This window comes from Asparagus officinalis, chromosome 5, assembly GCF_001876935.1.
Source record: "Asparagus officinalis chromosome 5, Aspof.V1, whole genome shotgun sequence".
Classification (NCBI taxonomy): domain Eukaryota; kingdom Viridiplantae; phylum Streptophyta; class Magnoliopsida; order Asparagales; family Asparagaceae; genus Asparagus; species Asparagus officinalis.
The window spans coordinates 82,310,869-82,334,081 of NC_033798.1; the positions used below are offsets into that span (position 1 = coordinate 82,310,869).

The following is a 23,213-nucleotide window of genomic DNA, read 5'->3' on the forward strand; positions in this document are numbered from 1 at the left end:
TCCGAAGAAGAAGACACCAGAGTTCGATTCTGGGGTATTCTATCCTGAAACCTAAGCAAGGATAAGTCTGCGCCTGACACGCGCTGCCGGTTAGTTCTTAACCGTTTAAAAAGAACACCCGTTCACATATTCGACATTGTGACAGGTTGTTATTAATAACACCAGAATCCATGCCTTACACGCATGGGGAATTTCATCCTGAATCCTAAGAAAGGATATGCCGACGCCTAACACGCGTCGCCGGTTTAGTCTTTTTCCGAACAAAAAGACACCAGAGTCCGAGTCTGGGGTATTTTATCCCGAAGCCTAAGTAGGGATAAAGTCAACACCTAACACGTGTTGCCGGGTAGCCTATTCCCATAACAATGGCGAAGCCTATGTATTCAACATCATAGCACAAAGTCTAAGGGAATTCACTCTCTTAGCACAACGTTACATGCGGAACGGATTTAGACAATCCGCATGCTAGCCCGATTCAAACGGTAGTCGGTAAGAGCACGTCAAATCCGTTGAAGGCTGAGGATTTGCCAAAAATCCTAAGTCAACGTCTCATACACGTTGCTGTTTAGTCTTTTCACAGGAGAAAGCCGAAGTCTACGTATTCAATATCGTAGCACTAAGAGCGTTAACTCTCTTAGCACAACGTCACATGCGGAACGGATTTAGACAATCCGCATGTAAGCCCGATTCGAACGGTAGTCGGTAAGAGCACGTCAAATCCGTTGAAGGCTGAGGATTTGCCAAAAATCCTAAGTCAACGTCTCATACACGTTGCTGTTTAGTCTTTTCACTGGAGAAAGACGAAGTCTACGTATTCGATATCGTAGCACTAAGAGCGTTAACTCTCTTAGCACAACGTCACATGCGGAACGGATTAAGACAATCCGCATGCTAGCCCGACTCAAACGGTAGTCGGTAAAGGCTCATCAAACCTGTTGATGGCTGAGGGTTTGCCAAAAATCCTATAAATGCGAGGGTCGTTGACGCATCAGCTTCATTAGTTGGTCTCGTGACTTGAGCATCCAACGACATTCGTAACCCTAGGTCAACGCCAATCAATGCGTTGCGACCAAACTTAAAACGTACGACGTTCGAAACCCTAGGTCAACGCTGGTCAACGCGTAACCCTAGGTCAACGCCGATCAATGCGTTGCAATGAAAGAATCAATACTCCGAAAAGTATACGAGTATAAACTGCTTCTTAAGACTCCAATAAACATATGAGTATAAACTGTGTCAGACGCCGGACAATGCGTCGCAATGAAGCTTGGACGCCGGACAACGCGTCACAATGAAGCTCAAATGCCGGACAACGCGTTGTAAATGGAGATTCAACGCCGACGACCGATGGTCAGTTCTATGTTGAAATAACCAACTCGAGCTAAAAAGTCAGAAAATCGAAAATCGACTTCAAATTCAAAATTCCAACAGACGGTCAGACAATAAATGCAGCACCGGAACCTTTACAGACATTCGACAAAGCACCGAACAGCCTGGAGGACTGAAGGAATCAAGAATGGAAGCCACTCCAAATATCCAGTCGTAACCAATCGAAGGATGGGACAATCATATCCAAAGTATTCCAGACTCTTCTATAAAAGAACGAGGCTGAAATACTTTGGAGGGGGTTATTGTAGGCGTATAAAACTGCCTATAGGTCCCTACGAACGGCTCAGTGCTAAGAAAAGATGATGAACGTCATAATCTAAGTCACAGGAGCTTGATTAATGTCGACAAACACATGAAGTGGGTTGACGAACTATGTGAAGCAACGGAGTTTCAGAATAATGAGGATACGAACGGATCGGGAGCCCCGTGTCACTTACAAAAGACGAAATACCCTTCGTGTCTCATTTATTTCACAGATGATCTAATTATTGGAGCTTATAGAACTCCTCATCGTCTTTCCAACGCACTTTGAATCGCTTAAATCCGAGTTCGGATGAAAAAGTTATGGCGAAAATGGACAAGTGTGCAAAACAAAATGTCTCAGCCCGAGCCGAGACACCCAAAGGTGTCTCGGAACTTGTGGAGCTGTTTTGACCATGATCCCGTTTGAATCTGAAGAAACTCAAAGCAGGAAAGTTGTAGATATTTTTGTCAACTTTCCAACCCATCTAGAATCAGGTCATTTGGAGGTCATATGAGGACGTTATGCCTAAAAATAGCGCCGAGACACCCAGAGGTGTCTCGGACCTGGCCAAGACACCCAAAGGTGTCTCGGAACTTGTGGAGCTGTTTTGACCATGATCCCGTTAGAATATGAAGAAACTCAAAATAGGAAAGTTGTCGGATCTCAGATCTACGCAGGCATACTCCGGATCAAAGCTTGGCCTTTGATCCCGAGATTTGGGCGATTATTTCCTTGGTGAACCAATCCTCCCCGGATATTATTTCCTTCATGAAATAATACCCGTCGTACTGCGTAGATCCGACCGGATCTAGATCGCGCGGTGGTCCACGGATTAACCCCGGCGTTGGCAAAGAACCCACAAAAGCGAGCGACCGCAAAACAGGAGCTCGTGATTTGTTCGACACAAAAGGAGAAAGTTGTAATCTTTGTTTATTTTTCTTTAATTTTCATTGTAACCGGATCTAAAAAAGACCGGATCTTTTGTAACTCAAAAAGCTGTTATTTAAGATGACAATGGAATCAATTACAAAGAAAGACACGATTTTCCCCGCGAACAATTATGAGTCATGTTTACCACTACGATGAAGTTGAAAAGGATATATAGAACAAGATATTTGCAGGTTATAGGAATAAATGATATTGCTCATAGTTGATCTATTTGATTTGAACTGATAATTATAGTTGATAAAACAAACTCTTGGTTGTCGATACTATCAAAGTAAATCAAAACTAAAATCACGGGCTACCTTGCACAAAAGGGATGAAAATATTAAATCCAATTATCTGTTCACATAATGTATGCATCAGAATCTACTACTGTAGGAGCACATTCTAGTGTAGTCTTTGCTCGTTACAAAAACTAGTATCCAGCCTGCCCGTTGCTGTGAGCATTATTTACCGAGCTATATTTGTCGCCAAATTGATAATATGATTTTTATATATAGCTATTTATAAAAACTTTAGGGATAATCTTTTTACTACTATCTATAGAACGAATTTTCAAACCAGTTAACAAAATAATGCACAATTTCACAAGTTTTATCAAATTTTTATAATAAAGTTAGAAAAAAAAATTATATTTATGAAATGTCTGATAAAGATTAAGTTCATCATTTGCAAGAAAAAAAAAGAACAGTATTTTCAAAATTAAAAAAATGTTACTTCAACGTAAACAGTTGGTAAGTACGAAAAAATTAAAAATTACACTGTAATACTGTAGCATGATCAACATTTATGGGAAGGAACGCGCGGACATTACGTATCAGGAATAAAATTTTACTGTAGCATGAACATTATCTCAAAACATAGGAAGAAACAGCGTTATTGTAGCATGAATATTGATGTTTTGCTTTTTAAAGTTATTAGAAGTAGATGTGATTGACAAAAAACATGCAATTAGTGAGTGCTGGAGTTTGATGTATAAATTTTGAAAACTATCATAAAATTTATAGTTTAGCGCATAGAAAAGTACATGGCATTTACCCTTCAATAAATAAAAGAGAGCACGATTATAACAAGTCTCAGAATGCTCACTGACATGGCCCTCATGAAGTAAAAATATGAAGTACATCCGACTCTATGCATCAAATAAATATCAGGTTTCTAAATTATTATATTTTATAATTTCATAACAGATTATAAAAAAGGTCATCAATTGAATGCATATTTAATATCATCGGCTTAAGCCTCTCTTGATAAAGATAATCCTGATTATATTAGATCTGCTGTGGAGTTCACACACCATACACTGACATCCATAATTTTGCGTCTGGGCCCGAGACTCACGGACGCACAAACACGCTTTTCAAACTCTCTGCATCTTCAGGGGCTTTTGAAGCTACAAGCAGCACTTGTCTTTATCCTTCCACCTTTCTTCTTTCTATAATTGTATGCTCAGCTAAGTCAGCTTCCCCTTTATTGGGAAACAAAACAATAACATGTTTTTTTTTCAAAAGTTGCTTTTTTGATAGATTACTCCTTAAGCTTGCAACTTTTGAGCCAGTCCTTTTCAATTTGCAATTTACAATCAGATCCTCTTGTATTCGTACTTATAATTCAAAGAAATAATATATGACAAAAAAATACAGGTCATAAAATAAATAAATAAAAAATGCTAGCATTCTATCATGTTAGTGTCCTATTATTTTTTATAAGGTTAGTTGATTAATGGAGCTAAGATTTTAACGTCTTAGAAGGACAAAATACTTGAAATTTTGAGACAAATTTTAAAAGGGCATATCAAGAAATCAAATTCATGATGTCATTCAAATTTATGTTATGACATAACAACCATATAAATAGTTGCAAACGATGTATTCTTGATTTATTATGAGGCTTTTTTATATTCATTGTGTCGTCAATCCTGTTGGATCTGAGATGAAAGTTTAAAGGGTGAATATGATTGTCTATTATTTTTTTTAATAAACACAAAATATGCAACTGAAATGAAACAATAATAATAAAATAATAAATAATGCAATAATCATAACCAGAACACGTGAGATTTTATAATGGATTTTATAATGGTTCGGATAAACAATCTAATATCCATTCTTCCTTCTTGCGAAGGAGTTTCCTCACAATGTGGAAATTCTCCTGAATCACAAACTCTATCCAATAGCTTACAAGACAAAAACCCCAGTTTCTCCCAAATTTATTGTTTAATCTAAACTCTTCACACACATGAGTGCCCTAGCCCTACCTAGTGACTAATTCCTCAATTCAAACCTCGGCTTAAGTATGATGTAAACCCTCAATTCACCCATGCTTGAGTACGCCATAAAAAACAAGTTTAAACCGAAAGATAATTATTGTTCTCTAAAAGATTGAAGCGTAGATCTTGAAGAATGATGATGATGATGAAGTCCAATGACAACTCTTATCGAACAGTTGATGATTGGATGATGAAGAACGACATTGAGAATGCTTTCCAAGAAACCTGACCAAGATCCTTTCTCCTAAGTAAAAACTCTTAACTCTCTCTTTCTTCCTCTCAATTAGGACATAAATTTCTTTAAAAATGTGAGGGAAGAAGCTTAAATGCCCCCCCCCCCCCCGCCCCCCCCCGCCCCCCCGGGCCCCCCCCCCCCCGCCGCACATGAACGGCTAAGATTAACTTTAAAACAAATAAAAATCTAAAATTTGGCGATCAACCATCGATGGTCGAACTTAACCATCGATGGTTGTCGATGATCTGAATCTTTCTAAATGTTTCCATCATCAATGGTTGATAGCACCATCGATGGTCTATAGATTAGATTGATTCCGATAACGGAATCAAAAGCTATGGTTCGTGCAAGTTTTAGCATGGGGTGTATATTTTTAACCTGTTGCTGACTGTTTCGATATCGTCTTGTCAAAATATTCATATCTCAAGCTATACATCACCGAATGAGTTCTATTTGTTCAAAATGGATTTGTGAAAATGAGACGTGCATTCTAAATGCTAAAAATTAATTTTCACTCTTGATATTTTTCTAAAATTAGCTATGATTAACTTATCGTCTTACTCTATACACTTTCGAACTTTAATTCTAACTTCCTATAACTTGTTATTCAACCAACATAAAGGTTTGTTATTTATCAAACAAAATCGATTGTACGGATGCAATCCTAACATGTCCGTGGATGATTTTATAGAAAACGACGAAGACTTATTGAAAATCGCATGAGAAAAGAAGCTACAAGAACTTTCGGGACAGTCGACTGATAGCATATGACTAGTCGACTGATCGCGTCCACCTACAGGGACGAAAAACAAATCCTCTGGACAGTTGACTGATGATGTCTTATTAGTCGACTGATGGAGGTCCACCAGTCGACTGATGAGACATCATCAGTCGATTGATAACGAATATTTGTTCGGTTTGTAGTTTTCTGATTCCCAGCCTGTTTTGGATTGTGTTTTGATATAAATTAAAACACGTTTTCTAGGGTTTATAGGAGAGTTGTTAATAGATATTATTGATTGTTTTGAGTACTTTGAGAGGGATATTATTGTGAGGGAGTGAGAGATCTTTGGTTAGGGTTATTTTGAGCGTTTGTGAGAGTTGTAACCCGCTGTTTTCTCCTACATATAGTGAAATCTCCCCATCCTCTCCTTGTGGATGTAGGCAATTGCCGAACCATATAAATGTCTGTGTTTGTGTGTGATTTTTGTCGTTCTTTTATGATTTTCACTCGTTAGTTATTCTCCTCTCATTGCTTGATGACTCATTTGGTTTGTGCGTACGCTTTCGGCGACGCGCAACAATTGGTATCAAAGCTCTACGGTTTCAGACATAAGGTTTACTTTGGGTGGAGGAAAACTTGGTGTTTTTTCTTTAGAATTTGGAGTTAGCAAGCAATGACAGGAGATAGTGGTGAAAGTAGCAAAACTATGGCGAGTACCTTTCAGGTTGCACTTCAGAATACGAAGATTAGTGTTGTGAAGTATGACGGCAAGATCAACTTTGAGTTGTGGATGAGCGATGTGCAGGATGCTTTGAATGCTTAAAATTTGGAAGAAACGATTATGACTCACGAGAGGCTACCGAAGTATGATGAGGCGATATGAGATAAGATGAATCGAAATGCTTGTGGGGTGATTAGATCTTGTTTGGAACAATAGTTGAAGTACGATGTTATCGGCGTGATGTCTGCGATGAAGATGTGAGAGATTCTCAATAACAAGTATCTTACAAAAAGTATTGAAAACTGGTTACACTTGTTGCTGCGAAGATTGTTCAGATTTTAGATGTCCAGGGGTACCTCACTTGCAAATCATGTGAACAACTACACAAAGTTATTGTCGGACTTGGCGAATATGGATGAGAAGATATCGGATGAGTACAATGCAATTATTTTGTTAGGCTCATTACCCAATGAGGAGTATGATACCTTCGTGCTCACTTTGTTGAATAGTAGATCTTCCATCACCTATAGTAAAGTGACTAATGTGTTAACGAATTTCAACTTGAGGTGGAAGGATAAAGAGTCTTCCAGAGCTAGCACTTTAGGAGAGACATTGTTGACGAGAGGAAAGAGTTCATATCCGAGAGGTGATAATCAAGTCAGGTCAAAGTCTAGAGGTCACTATAAATTTTTAAAGAACCAGTGTGCCTTTTGCAGAGAATAAGGATATTGGAAGAAAGATTGCCCGAAGCTCAGAGAAAAGGAGAACAGCAAGAAGAAGGGCCCGAAGGCCAATGAGGTGAATTTCGCTAAAGATGGTGATGATTCAGATGATTCATGTTTTTCTCTATTGATTACTCTAGAGGTTAACCATATGGATGCATCGGATCAGATGTTGGATTCGGGTGCTACTTATCATATGACTACCCGGAGAGATTGGTTTGCATCTTTAGAGAAGCTTAATGGGGGTGTGGTGGTCATGAGAAACGATTAATCATGTGGCATTTGTGGGATAGGTACCATCATGATTCAGATACATGATGGAGTTATTCGAGAGCTGAATGAAGTGAGATTTGTTCCTCAATTGAAGAAGAATCTTATTTCTATTGGAACTTTGGAGGCAAAAGGATTCAAGGTGACTTTTAAAAATGTTGTAGCAAAAGTTACCAAGGGATCTTTGGTAGTGATGAAGGAAATCCGCAGTAGAAATCTTTATTATCTGAAGGGAAGCACAAGATTGGTTAGGTAGCTTCAACAGTTTCAGAGGTGGATACGAGCAGACTATGACACTATAGATTGGGGCACACAAGAGAAAAATCATTGTAGGCATTATGCAAGCAGAGGCTATTGAAGGGAGCAAAGAGTGTGAAGATTAATTTTTGTGAGCACTATGTTCTTGGCAAGAAGACTAAAGTGAAGTTCGGGACAATTGTTCATAGGATGACATGCATCTTGGACTACGTGCACACGAATGTTTAGGGTCCCACCAAGACAGTATCACTTGGTGGTCAATATTGATTCATCACATTTATAGATGACTATTCTAGGCGTTGCTGGGTGTACACCATGAAGCATAAGAGTGAAGTCCTAGAGATATTTATATAGTGAAAGAGAAGATTGGAACTGCAGACAATGAGAAAGATCAAGACGTTGAGATCCGATAACGATGGCGAGTACACTTCAGACCCCTTTCAATAGCTATGTTAAGACGAGGGCATAGAGAGGTACTTCACAGTTAGTCATACGCCGTATCAAAATAGGTGGCAGAGAGATTGAATCGGTATTTACTAGAGAAAGTCTAATGTTTGTTATCACAGAGTGGTTTGGGAAAGATCTTTTTGGCTGAGATACTTTCATATGCGAGTCACCTCATTAATATGCTACCTTCATCTGCGATTGAGGGGGAAGACCCCTATGAAAATATGGTCGGGAGAGCCAGCACACGATTATGATCAGCTCAAGTTTTTTAGGTGCCCTGCATTTTATCATGTGAGGACTGATAAGTTAGAACCGCGAGCTAGAATGACCATATTTGTGGGATTCAAATATGGAGTAAAAGGATACAAGCTTTGGGATCCAGTTGATAAGAAGATTGTGCTGAGTAGAGTCGTCACTTTTGATAAGGCTTCGCTCTTGAAGCCTCCCAGTTCTCATCAGGTGGAGAGCATCCCGACAGAGGAGACATCATAAATGGTGAAGATTGATGCAGCTCCATAGAGTCTAAATGGAACTGTATCCATTAGAGTACCGACTGAGGTGACGTCAGGCAAGCATAGTGATGATTTGGAGGATATAAGTACAACAGAGCAGGATCAGGGACCGACAGCTCAGGTTCATGATTCTATTATAGTTCGGAGACCGAGGAGAGACATACGGTTGCCAGTGAGGTATATAGATACAGTGGTTGCGTATGCACTTCCGGTGGAGAGTGTCGATGAAATGGTTCCTACTACATTTAGAGAGGTTGAGCAGAGTTCAGAGGCTGATTTATGGTAGGAAGCTATGTGGGAGGAGATGGAGTCTCTTCAAAAGAATGGCACATGGGAGCTTGTCGAGCTTCCAAAGGGGCGGAAGACAATTGGTTGTAAATAGGTGTATATCAAGAAAGAGGGCATTCGGGGTACTCCAGTGAGGTTTAAAGCTAGGTTGGTAGTGAAGGGATATGCACAGAAAGAAGGCATTGACTATAATGAGGTCTTTTCTCTGGTGGTGAAGCACTCTTCGATTCAGATCTTGCTAGCTTTGGTGGCACAGTATGGTTTAGAATTGGATCAGTTGGATGTGAAAATGACATTTCTTCATGGTAATCTTGATGAGGAAATATATATAACTCAACCATTAGGGTTTCGAGCTGCAGGAAAGAAGAAATTAGTTTGTAGGTTGAAGAAATCGCTATACGAATTGAAGCAATCTCCGAGACATTGGTATAAGCGATTCGATGGGTTCATGCTCGGTCATTCGTATATTAGGAGCCAGTTTGATCCTTACGTCTTATCGTAAGTTGCATGGAGGTGCGTACATATACTTATTACTTTATGTCGATGACATGTTGGTTGCTTCTATTTCTAGATCCTCCATAGATGACTTGAAGATACAACTTTCGAGCGAATTTGAGATGAAGGATTTGGGTAAAGCAAAGTGTATTTTAGGGATGGAGATCGGCAGAGATAGAGATAAGAAATAATTTGTTTGACACATGTGGCTTATTTGAAGAAGGTTTTACAGGGATTCAATGTGAGCATGGAGACGAAGCCAGTCAGTGTACCTTTGGAAGCCCATTTGAAGCTTCCAGCTGACCTCTCACCGAAGATAGTTAAAGATAGAGAGTTGATATCAAAGACTCCATATGAGAACGCAGTTGGAAGTTTGATGTGCGCCATGGTATGTACGAGGCCGGATTTGTCACAGACAGTGAGCATAGTTTCATGATACATGCACGACACGGGTCTGGGTCATTGGGATGCCGTGAGATGGATATTGAGGTACATTTGAGGTGCTCTCAATGTTGGTTTAGTATTTGAACGGGACACTAGCGGTGGGCAGCTATGTATTGGTTACGTCGATTTAGACTATGCTGGAGATTTGGATAAATGTCGGTTGATGACGGGGTATGTGTTTACTTTGACCCATACGCCGGTGTGTTGGAGATGCACCTTGCAGTCTACAGTGGCTTTGTTGACGATGGAGGCAGAGTATATGGCGATTACGAAGGCTGTTAAGGAGGCAATTTGGCTTCAAGGACTTTTGGAAGATCTTGGTGTTTCGTAACGATCCGTCACCGTTTATTGTGATAGCATGAGTGCTATTTATTTGGTGAAGAATCAGGTTTTCCATGCGAGAATGAAGCATATCGACGTTCGTTATCACTTCGTTCGAGATGCTCTTGAAGATGTAGATGTGGAGCTCGTGAGGTCCACACGAAAGACAATCCAGCAGATATGCTCACGAAGGTGGTTCCGAGGAACAAGTTCGATCATTGTAGAAGCTTGTTGCAAATTCATGCTTGTTGAGGCATGTCGAGGCCATTTGGATGAACTATGAGTAGCTTGATCCCTTAGGAGAGGGGGTACGTAGGCACCACATTAGTGCAGCCGGATTTGGCGAGACGACACATTGGTGCTCATGTTGGTGTCGGCTCGGTTTTGGAAACGCTTCGCCGAGGTGGAGATTTGTAGAAAACAGTGAAGACTTGTTGAAAATCGCATGAGAAAAGAAGCTATAGGAAATTTCGGGTCAATTGACTGATAGCATATAACCAATCGACTGGTCGCGTGCACCTGCAGGGACAAAAAACAAATCCTCTGGACAATCGACTGATGATGTCTCATCAGTCAACTGATGGAGGTCCACCAATCGACTGATGAGACATCATCAGTCAACTGATAACGGATATTGGGCCGGTTTGCAGTTTTCTGATTCCCAACCTGTTTTGGATTGTGTTTTGATATAAATTGAAACACGTTTTCTAGGGTTTATAGGAGAGTTGTTAACAGAGATTATTGATTGTTTTGAGCACTTTGAGAGGGAGATTATTGTGAGGGAGCAAGAGATCTTTGATTAGGGTTATTTTAAGCGTTTGTGAGAGTTGTAACCCGTTGTTTTCTCCTACATATAGTGAAATCTCCTCATCCTCTCCCCGTGGACGTAAGCAATTGCCGAACCACGTAAATCTCTGTGTTTGTGTGTGATTTTTGCCGTTCTTATGTGATTTGCACTCATTAGTTGTTCTCCTCTCACTGCTCAACGACTCGTTTGATTTGTGCGCACGCTTCTGCCGACACGTAACAGATTTACCATAGATGCATTACATGTAAGGTCTAGCTTTCAACCGCAATATGTTGAAATTGTATGACTAAAATTTGGACTGAGTTCATACATAATGGATCAGCATCAGTAATCCTGTGATCATACAACGGAATAAGAGATTAAACAAGAAATTAAAATTACAAAAATTATACTTTCTCAAGAAGAATATAACGACACACACACGACAAAATTGCGGAAGAGGTCAAACAGAAGTAATTGCAAAGTTTACATCATAAATTTGAGAGCGAGTTAACAGTAAATGCTATTGTTAGGGAGTAATATGCAAAGTTTCTATTATTAAAAAACGAAAATCAATTTCCCCTCCGTTCCGTCGCATCGCTTCCTGGACCACCATCAACCCCCTCTCCCTCCAAAACCCCAGAAAAATCTCCAGGGTCAGGGTTAGGGTTTCCAAAAATGGAAGGCGATGATCGAAGAGAAGAAACCATTGCCCTCCTCGTGATCATCGTCCTCGCCGTCCTCGCCCTCGTCTCCCTCTTCATCGCCTTCAGCTACTACTGCTACATCAGCTCCCAAGTCTCCAAGCACCGCAAATCCCTCGAATCCGAGGACCAAACCCTAAAAAAACCCCACGACCTCGAACTCGGGCAGCCTCCGGCCCCCGATGGCGGGAAAGTTGAAGCGAGAGCGAGCAGCGAGAGGGGAGTTCAAGTTTTCAGCTACAAGCAGCTGCACTCGGCGACGGGGGGGTTTGGGAAGGGGAATGTGGTTGGTCACGGGAGCTTCGGTTCGGTTTATAGGGGGGTTTTGGGCGACGGGAGGAAGATCGCGGTGAAGCTGATGGATCGAGCCGGGAAGCAAGGGGAGGAGGAGTTCAAGATGGAGGTTTTCGGTTCTTGGTTCTTGATAATTTGATGCTTTTGGTTGCGATTGATTTGATGTTGTCCGGTTTTGACTGGGGGGGTTTGGGCGTTCTTGTGGTTGATTTGTAGGTGGAGCTGTTGACGAGGCTCAAATCGCCGTATCTTCTTGGATTGATTGGGTATTGTTCGGATAGATGTCATAGGATGCTGGTTTATGAGTACATGGCGAATGGAGGGTTGCAGGAGCATCTATATCCTACTAGCGGTATGCAATATTTTGCCCTTTTTGGTGATTTATCCTGAGTTTAGTTTGCTTATGGTTGAATCGGTAATTTATTTTTTGAAGTTTGAGGTTGATTTATATGTTAGGAATGTGATTAAATGCGTGGGGTTTAACTTAAATTGTGAAAGAGGTTCTGCATGAATTGTAGATTAAGAATGTGAATTATACAGTTCAAAGAAGGGACAGCTAATGAGGCAATGTGCTTTGTATTAGATAAGAACTTTGCCCGAAAGCTCAAGGTGATGAGTTGTATGGTTATAACAATGCATTTGAACTGGGTTTAAAGAATTGTTTACTTGCACAATAATACAATTGAAGGGACTTGCGAGTTTTTGGTACCAAATGATATTTACCTCTGACGCAGCATATTTTATCTGTCAAGTTCCATTGCCTTACAATTGTTTTTTTTTAAACCAACATCTCTAGCACCTTTCATAACTGTAAAGCTTCAAATTATTTATCTTTAGTTAAAAATGTAATAATTTCTTTTTGTTTGATAACTCTTAAGTAACCACAAATAGCTTCATGATATTTTTTCTGAATTTTCATAGTTATTTGCATTCTTATTAAATATTTGACTATAACAACATCGATGAAGTGTAGAAAGGTTTTATGAATTGGTATTCATCTAAGTTGAACCAATGTGAATATGCCAACACAAATGTAAAACAATGCAGGGTGACACATCAACGCATGACAAATTCTAAAATATGCATAAAACTACAATGCTATGAAAAAAATGTCATGTCTGATATGGTGGCTGACACGTCACGGGTAGTGGCTACTAATTGAAGTGTCCATGCTTCCTAAGTGCCCCACTGCCCATACTCAATGTCTCCCCATTATAGTGGAAATCCATACCATTTTCACACTCCACCACCATTATTCATGCCCTTAGTATCTTCATCATCATCTTTGTTGCACCTCATTAGTTTTATCTGTATGTTATTTGATTTGTCTTAGGAGTTGTATATTAATGCAATCAAGTAGCCTCTATCGTCTAGATTTTAAATCCTAAACTCTTTGGAATGTTCTTACTACAAATATGATACATACTCTTGCGTATGTATTAAATTCTACCACTGGTTCGTAGAATATGAAGATAACTATAATAGTTCTTCCTGCGATCTATGCTTAATCAAGGAGAGTCATAGTGGGCTGTTTCATTGTTGCATGAGCCTAACCAGCATAACTATTAAGTTAGATTTCCCTTATTACTTTGACCTTTTAGTTTCTTTTTGGAAAGCCACTCTGGAAAGTAAGTTTCAGAGCCATAATGTGACACTCAGCAGTAGTTCTGAATTAATTTATCAGCAGTAGTAGAAATATCTGCATATATTTGCATGGACCCTTCTCTATCTAAAGAACAAGACTAGTTTACAATAACGTTGAAACATTTAGAAAATCTGAACACGATTGATGAACAAAAGTAAACTACAACTAACTACCACAATTATTGAACCTTAAGAAGTGGCCACCTTATAGATTCCTATGTCAGTACCTTGAATGATTACATAGTTCTCTCTCTCTTTTTTTCTTGGGCTCTTGGCTTATGGCATGGCAATGAAAACAAACTACTCATGTCGGTTTAGAAGACTTAGTTTAGTTTTGCTTCTGTTGCAGCTCAGCTGTGCTTTCCATAGAAGGCACATATGTAGTTCATTGAATTGTTTGGAGATGGTTGATTCTTTATCACATTTTTGTACCGCATGCTGTCGCTATAACAAACTATGATACTCTTACATGTTTGCTAAGCTTTGAAAGTAAGTATCTCTGAACACCGGTATGGGCGTTTAACATATAAGGTTATTAGATTTTTAATATTTGATGTGAGGAAGCAAGCTTGATACATCCATTTTAAGGAGGTTTTCATCAACTTCAGTTGTAACGAATAAGTCAGGAAGTATGGTTGTGGAAAAGGTTGTGCAAGTAAATCTTCTAAACTACTTTACATCCTTAGGTTCCCAAGGCGGTATTTCACAGTTGAGCTGGGAGTTGAGGATGAAAATAGCTCTTGAAGCTGCGAAAGGCCTGGAGTACTTGCATGAGCAGGTCAATCCCCCTGTTATTCACAGGGATTTCAAGAGCAGCAACATCCTTCTGGACAGAAATTTTCACGCAAAAGTTTCAGATTTTGGCTTAGCCAAGCTTGGCTCTGACAAAGCTGGAGGCCATGTTTCAACTCGAGTTTTGGGCACCCAAGGATATGTTGCACCGGAGTAAGTATTAGAGCTCTTGATGTTGGATAGTGGATTCTGTTTTATATTGAGGATATGTATTGACCAAAATTCTTGTAATTCTTTTGCCCTACACACCCGTAAAAAAGCAAATAACAGATAAAATTCTTCTGTTATCTGAACTCACTGTTAATATTTACATGAGCAGATATGCGATGACTGGACATCTGACAACCAAGTCAGACGTGTATAGCTATGGAGTCGTGCTCTTGGAGCTGCTTACAGGAAGAGTTCCAGTCGACACTAAGAGGCCTTCTGGGGAAGGAGTTCTTGTATCTTGGGTGAGTATTCTTTATTCCAGTTAAAGTTGATTATAGACTTTCTGAATAGCAATTCTGTTACTTTCTGTTTCAATGACTTCAAGTTCAGATTCATTTCAGCAACATGAAGCTAAATCTCAAATGTTTTATTTATTTCTAATTATCTTTTAGTAACAAGGAACCAATCATGGAGAAGCTGATCCAAAACATCACTCGATTTCCACCACTTGTATTCTCATTCAATTCATTAGTCTTTCTTGTGCATTTCCTTTTGTGTAACTTTTTATTGGTTATATGAATGGAAGAACTCTCCTTGACATCATATACTAATGCTATTCCTCTTCTCTAATCGGTTACCAAAGGCTTTACCCCGACTCACAGACAGAGAGAAGGTGGTACAAATCATGGATCCAGCACTAGAAGGCCAGTACGCAGTAAAGGATGCTGTTCAAGTGGCAGCCATCGCTGCAATGTGCGTTCAACCCGAGGCAGATTACAGGCCTCTAATGGCCGATGTGGTGCAGTCGCTGGTCCCTCTCGTGAAGCACAAGTCCACAGCAAAGGTCGGCAGCTGCTCCAGCTTTCACACGCTACCCAAGTCGCCTTCAACCCCAGGATCCCATAAAGCCATTTCTTGAATGGCTTCAGACTTGGAAAAGTTTTGCATTAACCTAGCTCGAGGTTAGATTTAGAAGATGACTTACCGACAACCTGAGTGCGCGCGTTGTGCATTGATGAACTCAGTTATGTACTGTATTAGTCATGCTAATGTTATGATTATGATGGATAAGTCATCTGTTCGCTAACTTCAAGTTTTCTCCTCCGTGTTGGTTCAGAATTTTGAAGAAGTTGCAAGTAGGGTTTAATAATCTTGGCATTACTATACCAGTTCTTTTACAAACGACTACTATTTCTGAACAACAGTCTGATGATCAGTGGGCTTTCGGTTGATTCATCATTTTGCTTCCAATTCTTTTGGTTTCAAAAGATGTCTGGAGGTGAAATCATTTTTTCCTTGAACTTGGTATTTGGATAATAATAAGCTGAATGGGTAAATATTTTGTAAAAATCTCAAGATTGCTCTAAACCCCTGACTAACCTCACTTGTAACTAGGGGCGAGCAGTAAACGGTCTGAAATTTAGAAGACTTTTCAGACGTTCAACAAGAGCGGTCAGAGCTTCAAATGCTACCACCTACTAAATTCCCCAACCGAAGCAAACCCGACCCGAATGCGCAACACGCATTTAATGAACCTATCACATTTTCATTCAAAGTTCAACCGGTCAAAAGCACTAGCAAGCCTGTTCAAAGTCCACAAAACTACAGCTCACAGCCTCACGCCACCCAACAACAGCAACAACAAAAACAAAAAAAAATAAAAATAAAAATAAAAAAAGTCATAGGTAGACCAGCAGCCTAGTACTGAAAGAATAATTTTTGCGAAACCAAGGGGGTAGAATGAAATAGTGAGGTGCTCACCCGCATGGCCCCGCTGTCTTCTTCCGGGTACCCTCTTCGACCGCTTGCTCCCCTCTCTGTTCATCTTCAGCAGCTGATGCCGCCGCCGCCGCCGCCGCCGGCCGAAAATGGCTGAAGAAAAGGTAAGATTACCGTGTTACCCTTCACCTTCTCTAGGGTTCCCTCGATTCTGCTCTCCGCCTAGTTCCTAGGGCTTCTGCGGCTGGATACGCGGTTTTACCTGTAGATCTGCGGATCCATGGCGAATTTGCCTTTTTTAGGGTTTTTAATTATTGGGGGGAATTTCGGTGTTTTCGCTCTGGTCTTGTATTAAAGTGACCTGTTTTAGGAAAAAGATTCGTTCTTGTTTCAGTTCGGTGTCTTCAGCCATAGATAGCTTCCTTGTTTGCTTGGTTTTGTGTTATTCCTCTGAGTCTGAGCTTAAAAGCTCTTTGATGCTTGCTTTCAAAGTCTCTCCCTTTTGTTTTGCCCTCGGAAGCTCCTTTGGTTTTGGCTATTGCAGCTTGTTCTAGCGTAAGGGCTGGTGTATTTGTTTAGTGCTTGTTTGGTGCATTTTTTTTGGGGGGGTTGATTTTTTTTTTTTTTTGATGATATCCATTGACTGTTGCAGGATCAGACTATGACGGAGTCGAACGAACCCGTCACCGGACATATCATCTCTACTACAATTGAAGGGAAGAATGGTGAACCAAAGAGGGTTAGTGTTTTTGAGATTGAAGTTTTATATATGAATATTGGTCTACTTTTCACTCGATGATCGCGGGCTTTTTTCTATTTGTGATTGCAGACGATTAGCTATATGGCTGAGCGCATTGTGGGAACTGGGTCATTTGGAATTGTCTTCCAGGTTAAGAACTGCCTCCATTTGTTCATTCTTCTGAAAGTATGAGAAATTTTAGGTTTCGGCTTAACGTTTGATATATTGTGTAGGCCAAATGCTTGGAAACAGGGGAGACTGTTGCCATAAAGAAGGTGTTGCGGGACAAGAGATACAAGAATCGGGAGCTTCAATTGATGCGCACGATGGATCATCCTAATGTTGTTTCTTTAAAGCACTGTTTTTTCTCGACCACAAGCAGAGACGAGCTTTTTCTCAACCTGGTCATGGAGTTTGTGCCTGAATCTTTATACCGAGTTCTTAAGCATTATAGTAGTATGAACCAGAGGATGCCATTGATATTTGTGAAGCTCTATACCTATCAGGTACTTTTTTTTCTTTTTGCTTTTATTCTGTTGCATTGCTCGTAATATTATGTTGGAAATGCTTACTCTATTGGGTGATTTTGCAGATTTTCAGGGGGCTAGCTTATATTCATAGTGTTCCAGGAGTTTGCCATAGAGATGTGAAGCCACAAAATGTTCTGGTATGATTTCGGAGCTTCAATTTTTGTTATCATCTATCAAGCAGTGTATTATTTTGTTTTCAACCTTCCCCTGTTAATTTGCATTAGGTTGATCCTCTCACTCACCAAGTTAAGCTTTGTGATTTTGGAAGCGCCAAAATTCTGGTATGTAATGACTCATGAGGTTTGACCTTTAATTGCAGCACTAGTACTAGATAGTAGACAAGGTTGTCTGATTTTGCTATTGTACCTCTAATGCGTGCAATTTGGATGATAATAGATGAATGGTAATTGAAAATTTGCGAAAGATTTGTTGAGTGATATTATCTGGAAGGTTTGGTTGGCATTTTCTGGCGCTAACTTTCTCTTTGCTTTTTGTTGATTGATTTAGCTACAAGGTTATTATTGTTTTCATAGTGATTAGTATTGATAGTCCAATATCATTGGTTTTTGTTAAGAATAGTCTGACTAGATAAAGGAAAAATTTACAAATTGATTTAGAGTATGTTAGCTCATAGCTGTTGTGACTTGTGAGTATTATGGCTTACTTTTGTTAAAGAATGGGTTGAAGGTTTGCTTCATGTGGGTCCAAAATAGTTTAGGTTTGATATTGGCTCAAAGAATGTAAGCCATAATTAGAAACACTAGTATGTGACTATGCTCTGAATAAACCTAAAAGAAGAAAAACAAAGGACGAAATGAGGTCAGAATAAAAGCAGAGAATTGTAGACCTCAATTTTGATTGATTGATGAATAAGGATTCACTACTAGGCTTACCACATGAATGTTCTTGCGATGTTTCGTTGTATTTCTTGGTAGTATTCATGTTCTTTCTTGGCATCAGTTTGGTCTATTTTCTTTTTCTAGATTATTGCTTGGATGCAGTTCTTTTAAGTTATATGTGGCTTGTTTTTGAACGTGCACCTTTAGTTCTTTCCTTACTAAAGAATGTAACTGTATCATCAGGTTAAGGGTGAAGCAAACATATCTTACATTTGTTCACGCTATTATCGTGCTCCGGAACTTATATTTGGGGCGACAGAGTACACTACTTCTATTGACATATGGTCAGCAGGCTGTGTCCTTGCTGAGTTACTCCTTGGGCAGGTCAGCCATTGCTTTGTACTCAGTTTGTGGACATGTGATATAGAATACAAGATGCTTGTCATATGAATGCATGATTTTGTTTTTAAGCTTTCAAAATATAGAGTTTCAACCTTTTTTTTTTGACAGCCACTGTTTCCTGGAGAAAGTGCTGTTGATCAGCTGGTTGAGATAATCAAGGTACAATATAAGGTCCTAGCCTACTGATTGGCGGATCTTTTGTCAATACGATAACAAATTAGGTTCTTTCTTGCAGGTTCTTGGTACTCCAACTCGGGAGGAAATTCGGTGCATGAATCCTAACTATACAGATTTTAGGTTTCCACAGATAAAAGCTCATCCATGGCATAAGGTTAGGATTTCATATATCTTCCTTTTTATGTTAAAATTCAAGCAAATCCTGTAAACATTGTCATGCTACTAAACAACTCACTTGGCAGTTTGGAATGTCTATGTGCTCCCTCAGCATTAAAGGCACTAGTTTTTGGACAATTGTAGGACACTTCACACTGCTATAAACATGTATTAATCTGATCACAATTTCTTAAGCAATCTTGTAAGCAAATGGACCCACTTTTCAAAGTAACATTTTAAAACTACCTTACATCTTAGTAATCTTATAGAACATTGTGATCTTGTTTTAAGACACTGACTGAGTCCATCAGATGGATGTGATTGTAAATTGAAAATGGGAGGAATTTGTACTATTATAGTGAAGGTTGATATATTATGGCATATGAGAGAATTTAGTCACACAGTTGCTAAATATGTCACTTCGCGACTTGTGGGTTTATTCCCAGTGACTTCTCACATCCGTGAAGCTAAAAATAATGAAGCAATATCCTCTGACAATACACAAAGTGATCTGACAGAACTACTTGCACAAGTCTTGGTACGTTTTATAAGATTTGTTGCTTATGCATATGTGAATTATGATGTATGATAACTTGCATTGCTTAGACCTTCATGTCTGTACTCGTACCTCTTAACCCAGATTATCCTTTTATCCATCAAATGGGACTACCTCAATTGTAATAAGAAAAGCAAAACAATCAGCAAATTTATTTATTTAAATCATAGGATAGCTCTTTCATTCTGTGAGCTTTCTGTTAGAAAAAAGGTCTTGATTATGAGCAGGGCAGAAATTGGGTTGATCAACTTATATCAGCAAGGTAAATATAATGATTAGAGCAATAATTGGGTCAATCCATTTAATCATCGCGGTAAACATAAGTAGTATGGATTTTATCGCAAGATTCTCAACCCGGCACAGAAATGTTCGCCATGGCCCATCTTACTCTAGATCATACTTCTGGATCTTGGTAGATGCCAAATTGTAGTACACAATAGAAGTTTGTTTCTTCAAATTTCAACTCTACACGGTTTGTGATGCTTATGGCTTATTCATGATAGAATTAATTGATTATAAATGAAGACTCTTTTTAACTGTTGAAAGAAAAGTAGGTTGCCATTATTCATGCCATTTGTTGAGGGATGAGCAGCAAATTTTTTTTAACTATGTTATCATACTTTCTATTAGGTTCTTTATCAAGTGATACAAACTCATTGTGTTGGTATGATATTATTCATCAGTTTTTGCTGTCAGGAGTATCTCTAAGTAGTTTGTTTTCGACAGATATTCCACAAGAGAATGCCACCAGAAGCAATAGATCTTACATCACGACTTCTCCAGTACTCACCAAGTTTTCGTTGTACTGCAGTAAGTTTCTACAACTAGTTTGTAATTTCGCTAAAATTGTTTATGGCCGTGTCCATTACATTTGAAGTTTGACAATGAAATTCATATAAGCAACCAATCTTTAGATTTTTGTTTGCATTGTTAGACTAAATAATGACTGCTTTTAACATCTACATTATCTTTAGATGTTTCGGTGCATGATTTCTGTTTGTAAGAGATCTCGTAATATTTTCGATTTTGGAAAGGTGAATGTGGTATCTTTTTTAGTTGCTTTCTCTTACTTGTTTCTTTATTGTCCTTATCCTCTCCAGTTTTCACTCTTTATCACCCATTTGCCATGCATCAAAAATACCATTTATGTAAACGTTTTTGCTGTCTGCCATGGTGTTTTGATATTGCCTTCGAACTGTTGCAGTCTAAAAATATGAAGCTCAATTAATGACAGAAGAGAAGTGAGAAACAAATGTTGACTCGTGTTATGTGACAAATTTGTACAATTGTGTGTTTATAATCAAAGCCCATCTTGGATAGTTTTCTGATAGCTTTTACTCCTTGGGCACCGTCTTCAGCTTATGTCTGATCCAAAATTGGCTAACTGGTTAAGCAGTTTGAATTATATAATGAATCAAGACGATTAGGTATGCGTTATGTTGGTGCTTTGTAATTTGCTGATCATGATTTTTTGTAAGAAATTCCTTGGGTGGCCAAAGTGGCAAGTTGAGCTTGATAATAGCACTCTTCTTATGCTGTCATAGACATAAGAAAATTTGCTTGCTTTCTTAAGTGTGTTCATTGTAACAGTATATGCTTAAATCTAGCCTCCTTCATGTCTCATCTTTACTTTTCTCATTGCAGTTAGAAGCATGTTCCCATCCCTTTTTTGATGAACTCCGTGAACCCAATGCACGATTGCCAAATGGTCGGCCATTGCCTCCCCTTTTCAACTTCCAACAAGAGGTAAGGTTCTGGTCACTTTAGCTTCGTTGAATTATGTCTGTTGGTTGTCATAATTGACAATGCATTATTGTCATTGCTGTTACTGTTATATTTATGAAATTTACTGTAAGTGCATAGAGACCAGGTGTAAAGAACATCATAATGTGTGGATTCCTTATGTTAATGCTGTATAATATGATATACGTTCAAAGAAGAAGAAATTTTCTAAATAAACCCATTCATATTTTTTTTCTAAAAATAGACCGCCTTGAGTTTTATTTACAAAAATAGACCCATTTTATCTTAATCCGGTTCCTAAATAGTCGGGGTTGCCAACCCCGACTATTTAGGAGGTTGTAAACCCCCAATTATAACCCTAAACCCTAACATTCTACGCACTAAATAGTCGGGGTTGGCAACCCCGACTATTTAGAAATCGGATTAAGACAAAATGGGTCTATTTTTGGAAATAAAACTCAAGCGGGTCTACTTTTAGAAAAAAATTATGAATGGGTTTGTTTAGAAAATTTCTTCTTCAAAGAAATATTAAATGCTTCACGTGCCAGCGGTTGAAATTAAACACCCATTTCTTGTCCAATTTTCATTTGTCTTAACTATGCAATACATGAAGCAGAATTATTTTATCCAGAACCTGAAGACTCATAAACGGATAAAATCTTAAGAAATAAACAGTTCACCTCATCTCTTCCTTTTCTTTTATCAGCTAGATGGGGCATCTCAAGATCTCATCAACAAGCTAATTCCAGAACACGTGAGGCGCCAACCTGGTCTCAGTCTCTTCTATCCGGCTGGGACATAAAAAAAACGAACCTTCTTAAAGAATGGACGCCAAAGGAAAAAAAGGAGGTTTTCATTTATTTCTTCATGTACTGCAGATGAAATCCACCGATTAAAGTTGCTGCTATAGAAAGTTAAAGTCAGCATGGTCGCTAGTTTGAGGAATGGCGCTTATACTATTGAGCCATCAACAGTTCAGGTATTGTATATTGTATAATAACTTTTAGGATTCTTGTGATGGATAGCTGTGGGTAGAAGTTGATGCTGGATGTTCAGTAAATGGCGAAGGAAGTTTGGCTGGAGTAGCAGTTTGTATTTTGGGTATGTTCGGCTGGAGACTGTAGAAATGACTGCGATTAGTTCTTATCTTTCATATCTATAATTATCAAGTTTCATGTTTTTATTAACAATTTATTGGTCAGTTTTATGTAAATTTACGTTCCTAATCCAGAGTTTTGAAAAGCTGTGAAGTCTTGAAATGCAAATTTAGTTCTTCCTACATCAGTGCTTTCAGGGGGTCACCTGATGACCTCGTTCTGTACGACTAGAGAGAACTATGTTGTAGTCTGCGGCTAATACGAGTTCTGAGAATCAAGGAAAATGTGTGCTCTGTGATCATGTTCAATGATCATGTTATCTTCAGAAAGACGTTTTCAAAGGAAATTAGTGAGCGATGGGAGTTTTTTCCATTTCAATATCAAGGATTGTATAGCCGATTGATAACATCTCTACCTTGTTCTCATAAACAATTGCAGTTAGTTTTCTCCCAGGCCATTGATGATGTAACTACGAAGAATTAAACATGATGGTACCCTGTTGAAGGACAAGCGTGTATGGATTGGCTATAGTCCGGTCTTGGCATCAGAGAGAGAGAGAGAGCAAGACTCCTATCAACTTAAGTGGATAGGGAATAGTTA

General features: G+C 39.0%; 2 protein-coding genes across 2 annotated transcripts; both read left to right on the forward strand.

Annotated features, from left to right (window-relative positions):
- Positions 11,648 to 15,819, forward strand: LOC109839899 (probable serine/threonine-protein kinase PBL7). The gene is made up of 5 exons (XM_020408352.1): positions 11,648 to 12,178; positions 12,286 to 12,421; positions 14,400 to 14,658; positions 14,825 to 14,957; positions 15,299 to 15,819. Exons 1-5 carry the CDS (start codon positions 11,750 to 11,752, stop codon positions 15,572 to 15,574), a joined length of 1,233 nt encoding a protein of 410 aa, XP_020263941.1. The 5' UTR covers positions 11,648 to 11,749; the 3' UTR covers positions 15,575 to 15,819.
- LOC109839900 (shaggy-related protein kinase iota-like) lies at positions 16,502 to 22,760 on the forward strand. Its single transcript, XM_020408353.1, has 12 exons — positions 16,502 to 16,538; positions 17,027 to 17,113; positions 17,204 to 17,263; positions 17,347 to 17,619; positions 17,706 to 17,780; positions 17,868 to 17,924; positions 18,726 to 18,866; positions 18,993 to 19,043; positions 19,120 to 19,215; positions 20,500 to 20,583; positions 21,418 to 21,519; positions 22,223 to 22,760. The coding sequence occupies exons 1-12, from the start codon at positions 16,524 to 16,526 to the stop codon at positions 22,316 to 22,318; spliced, it is 1,137 nt and encodes a 378-aa protein (XP_020263942.1). The 5' UTR covers positions 16,502 to 16,523; the 3' UTR covers positions 22,319 to 22,760.

Excerpts from the sequence above, each read along its gene's own strand:
- LOC109839900 (XM_020408353.1), top strand. Across the intron at positions 20,584-21,417 it reads CAAGTTTTCGTTGTACTGCA|TTAGAAGCATGTTCCCATCC; the intron begins GTAAGTTTCTAC and ends TTCTCATTGCAG. Across the intron at positions 21,520-22,222 it reads TTTTCAACTTCCAACAAGAG|CTAGATGGGGCATCTCAAGA; the intron begins GTAAGGTTCTGG and ends TTCTTTTATCAG.
- LOC109839899 (XM_020408352.1), top strand. The coding sequence starts at position 11,750 with ATGGAAGGCGATGATCGAAGAGAAGAAACCATTGCCCTCCTCGTGATC. Across the intron at positions 12,422-14,399 it reads GCATCTATATCCTACTAGCG|GTTCCCAAGGCGGTATTTCA; the intron begins GTATGCAATATT and ends TTACATCCTTAG. Across the intron at positions 14,659-14,824 it reads CAAGGATATGTTGCACCGGA|ATATGCGATGACTGGACATC; the intron begins GTAAGTATTAGA and ends TTACATGAGCAG.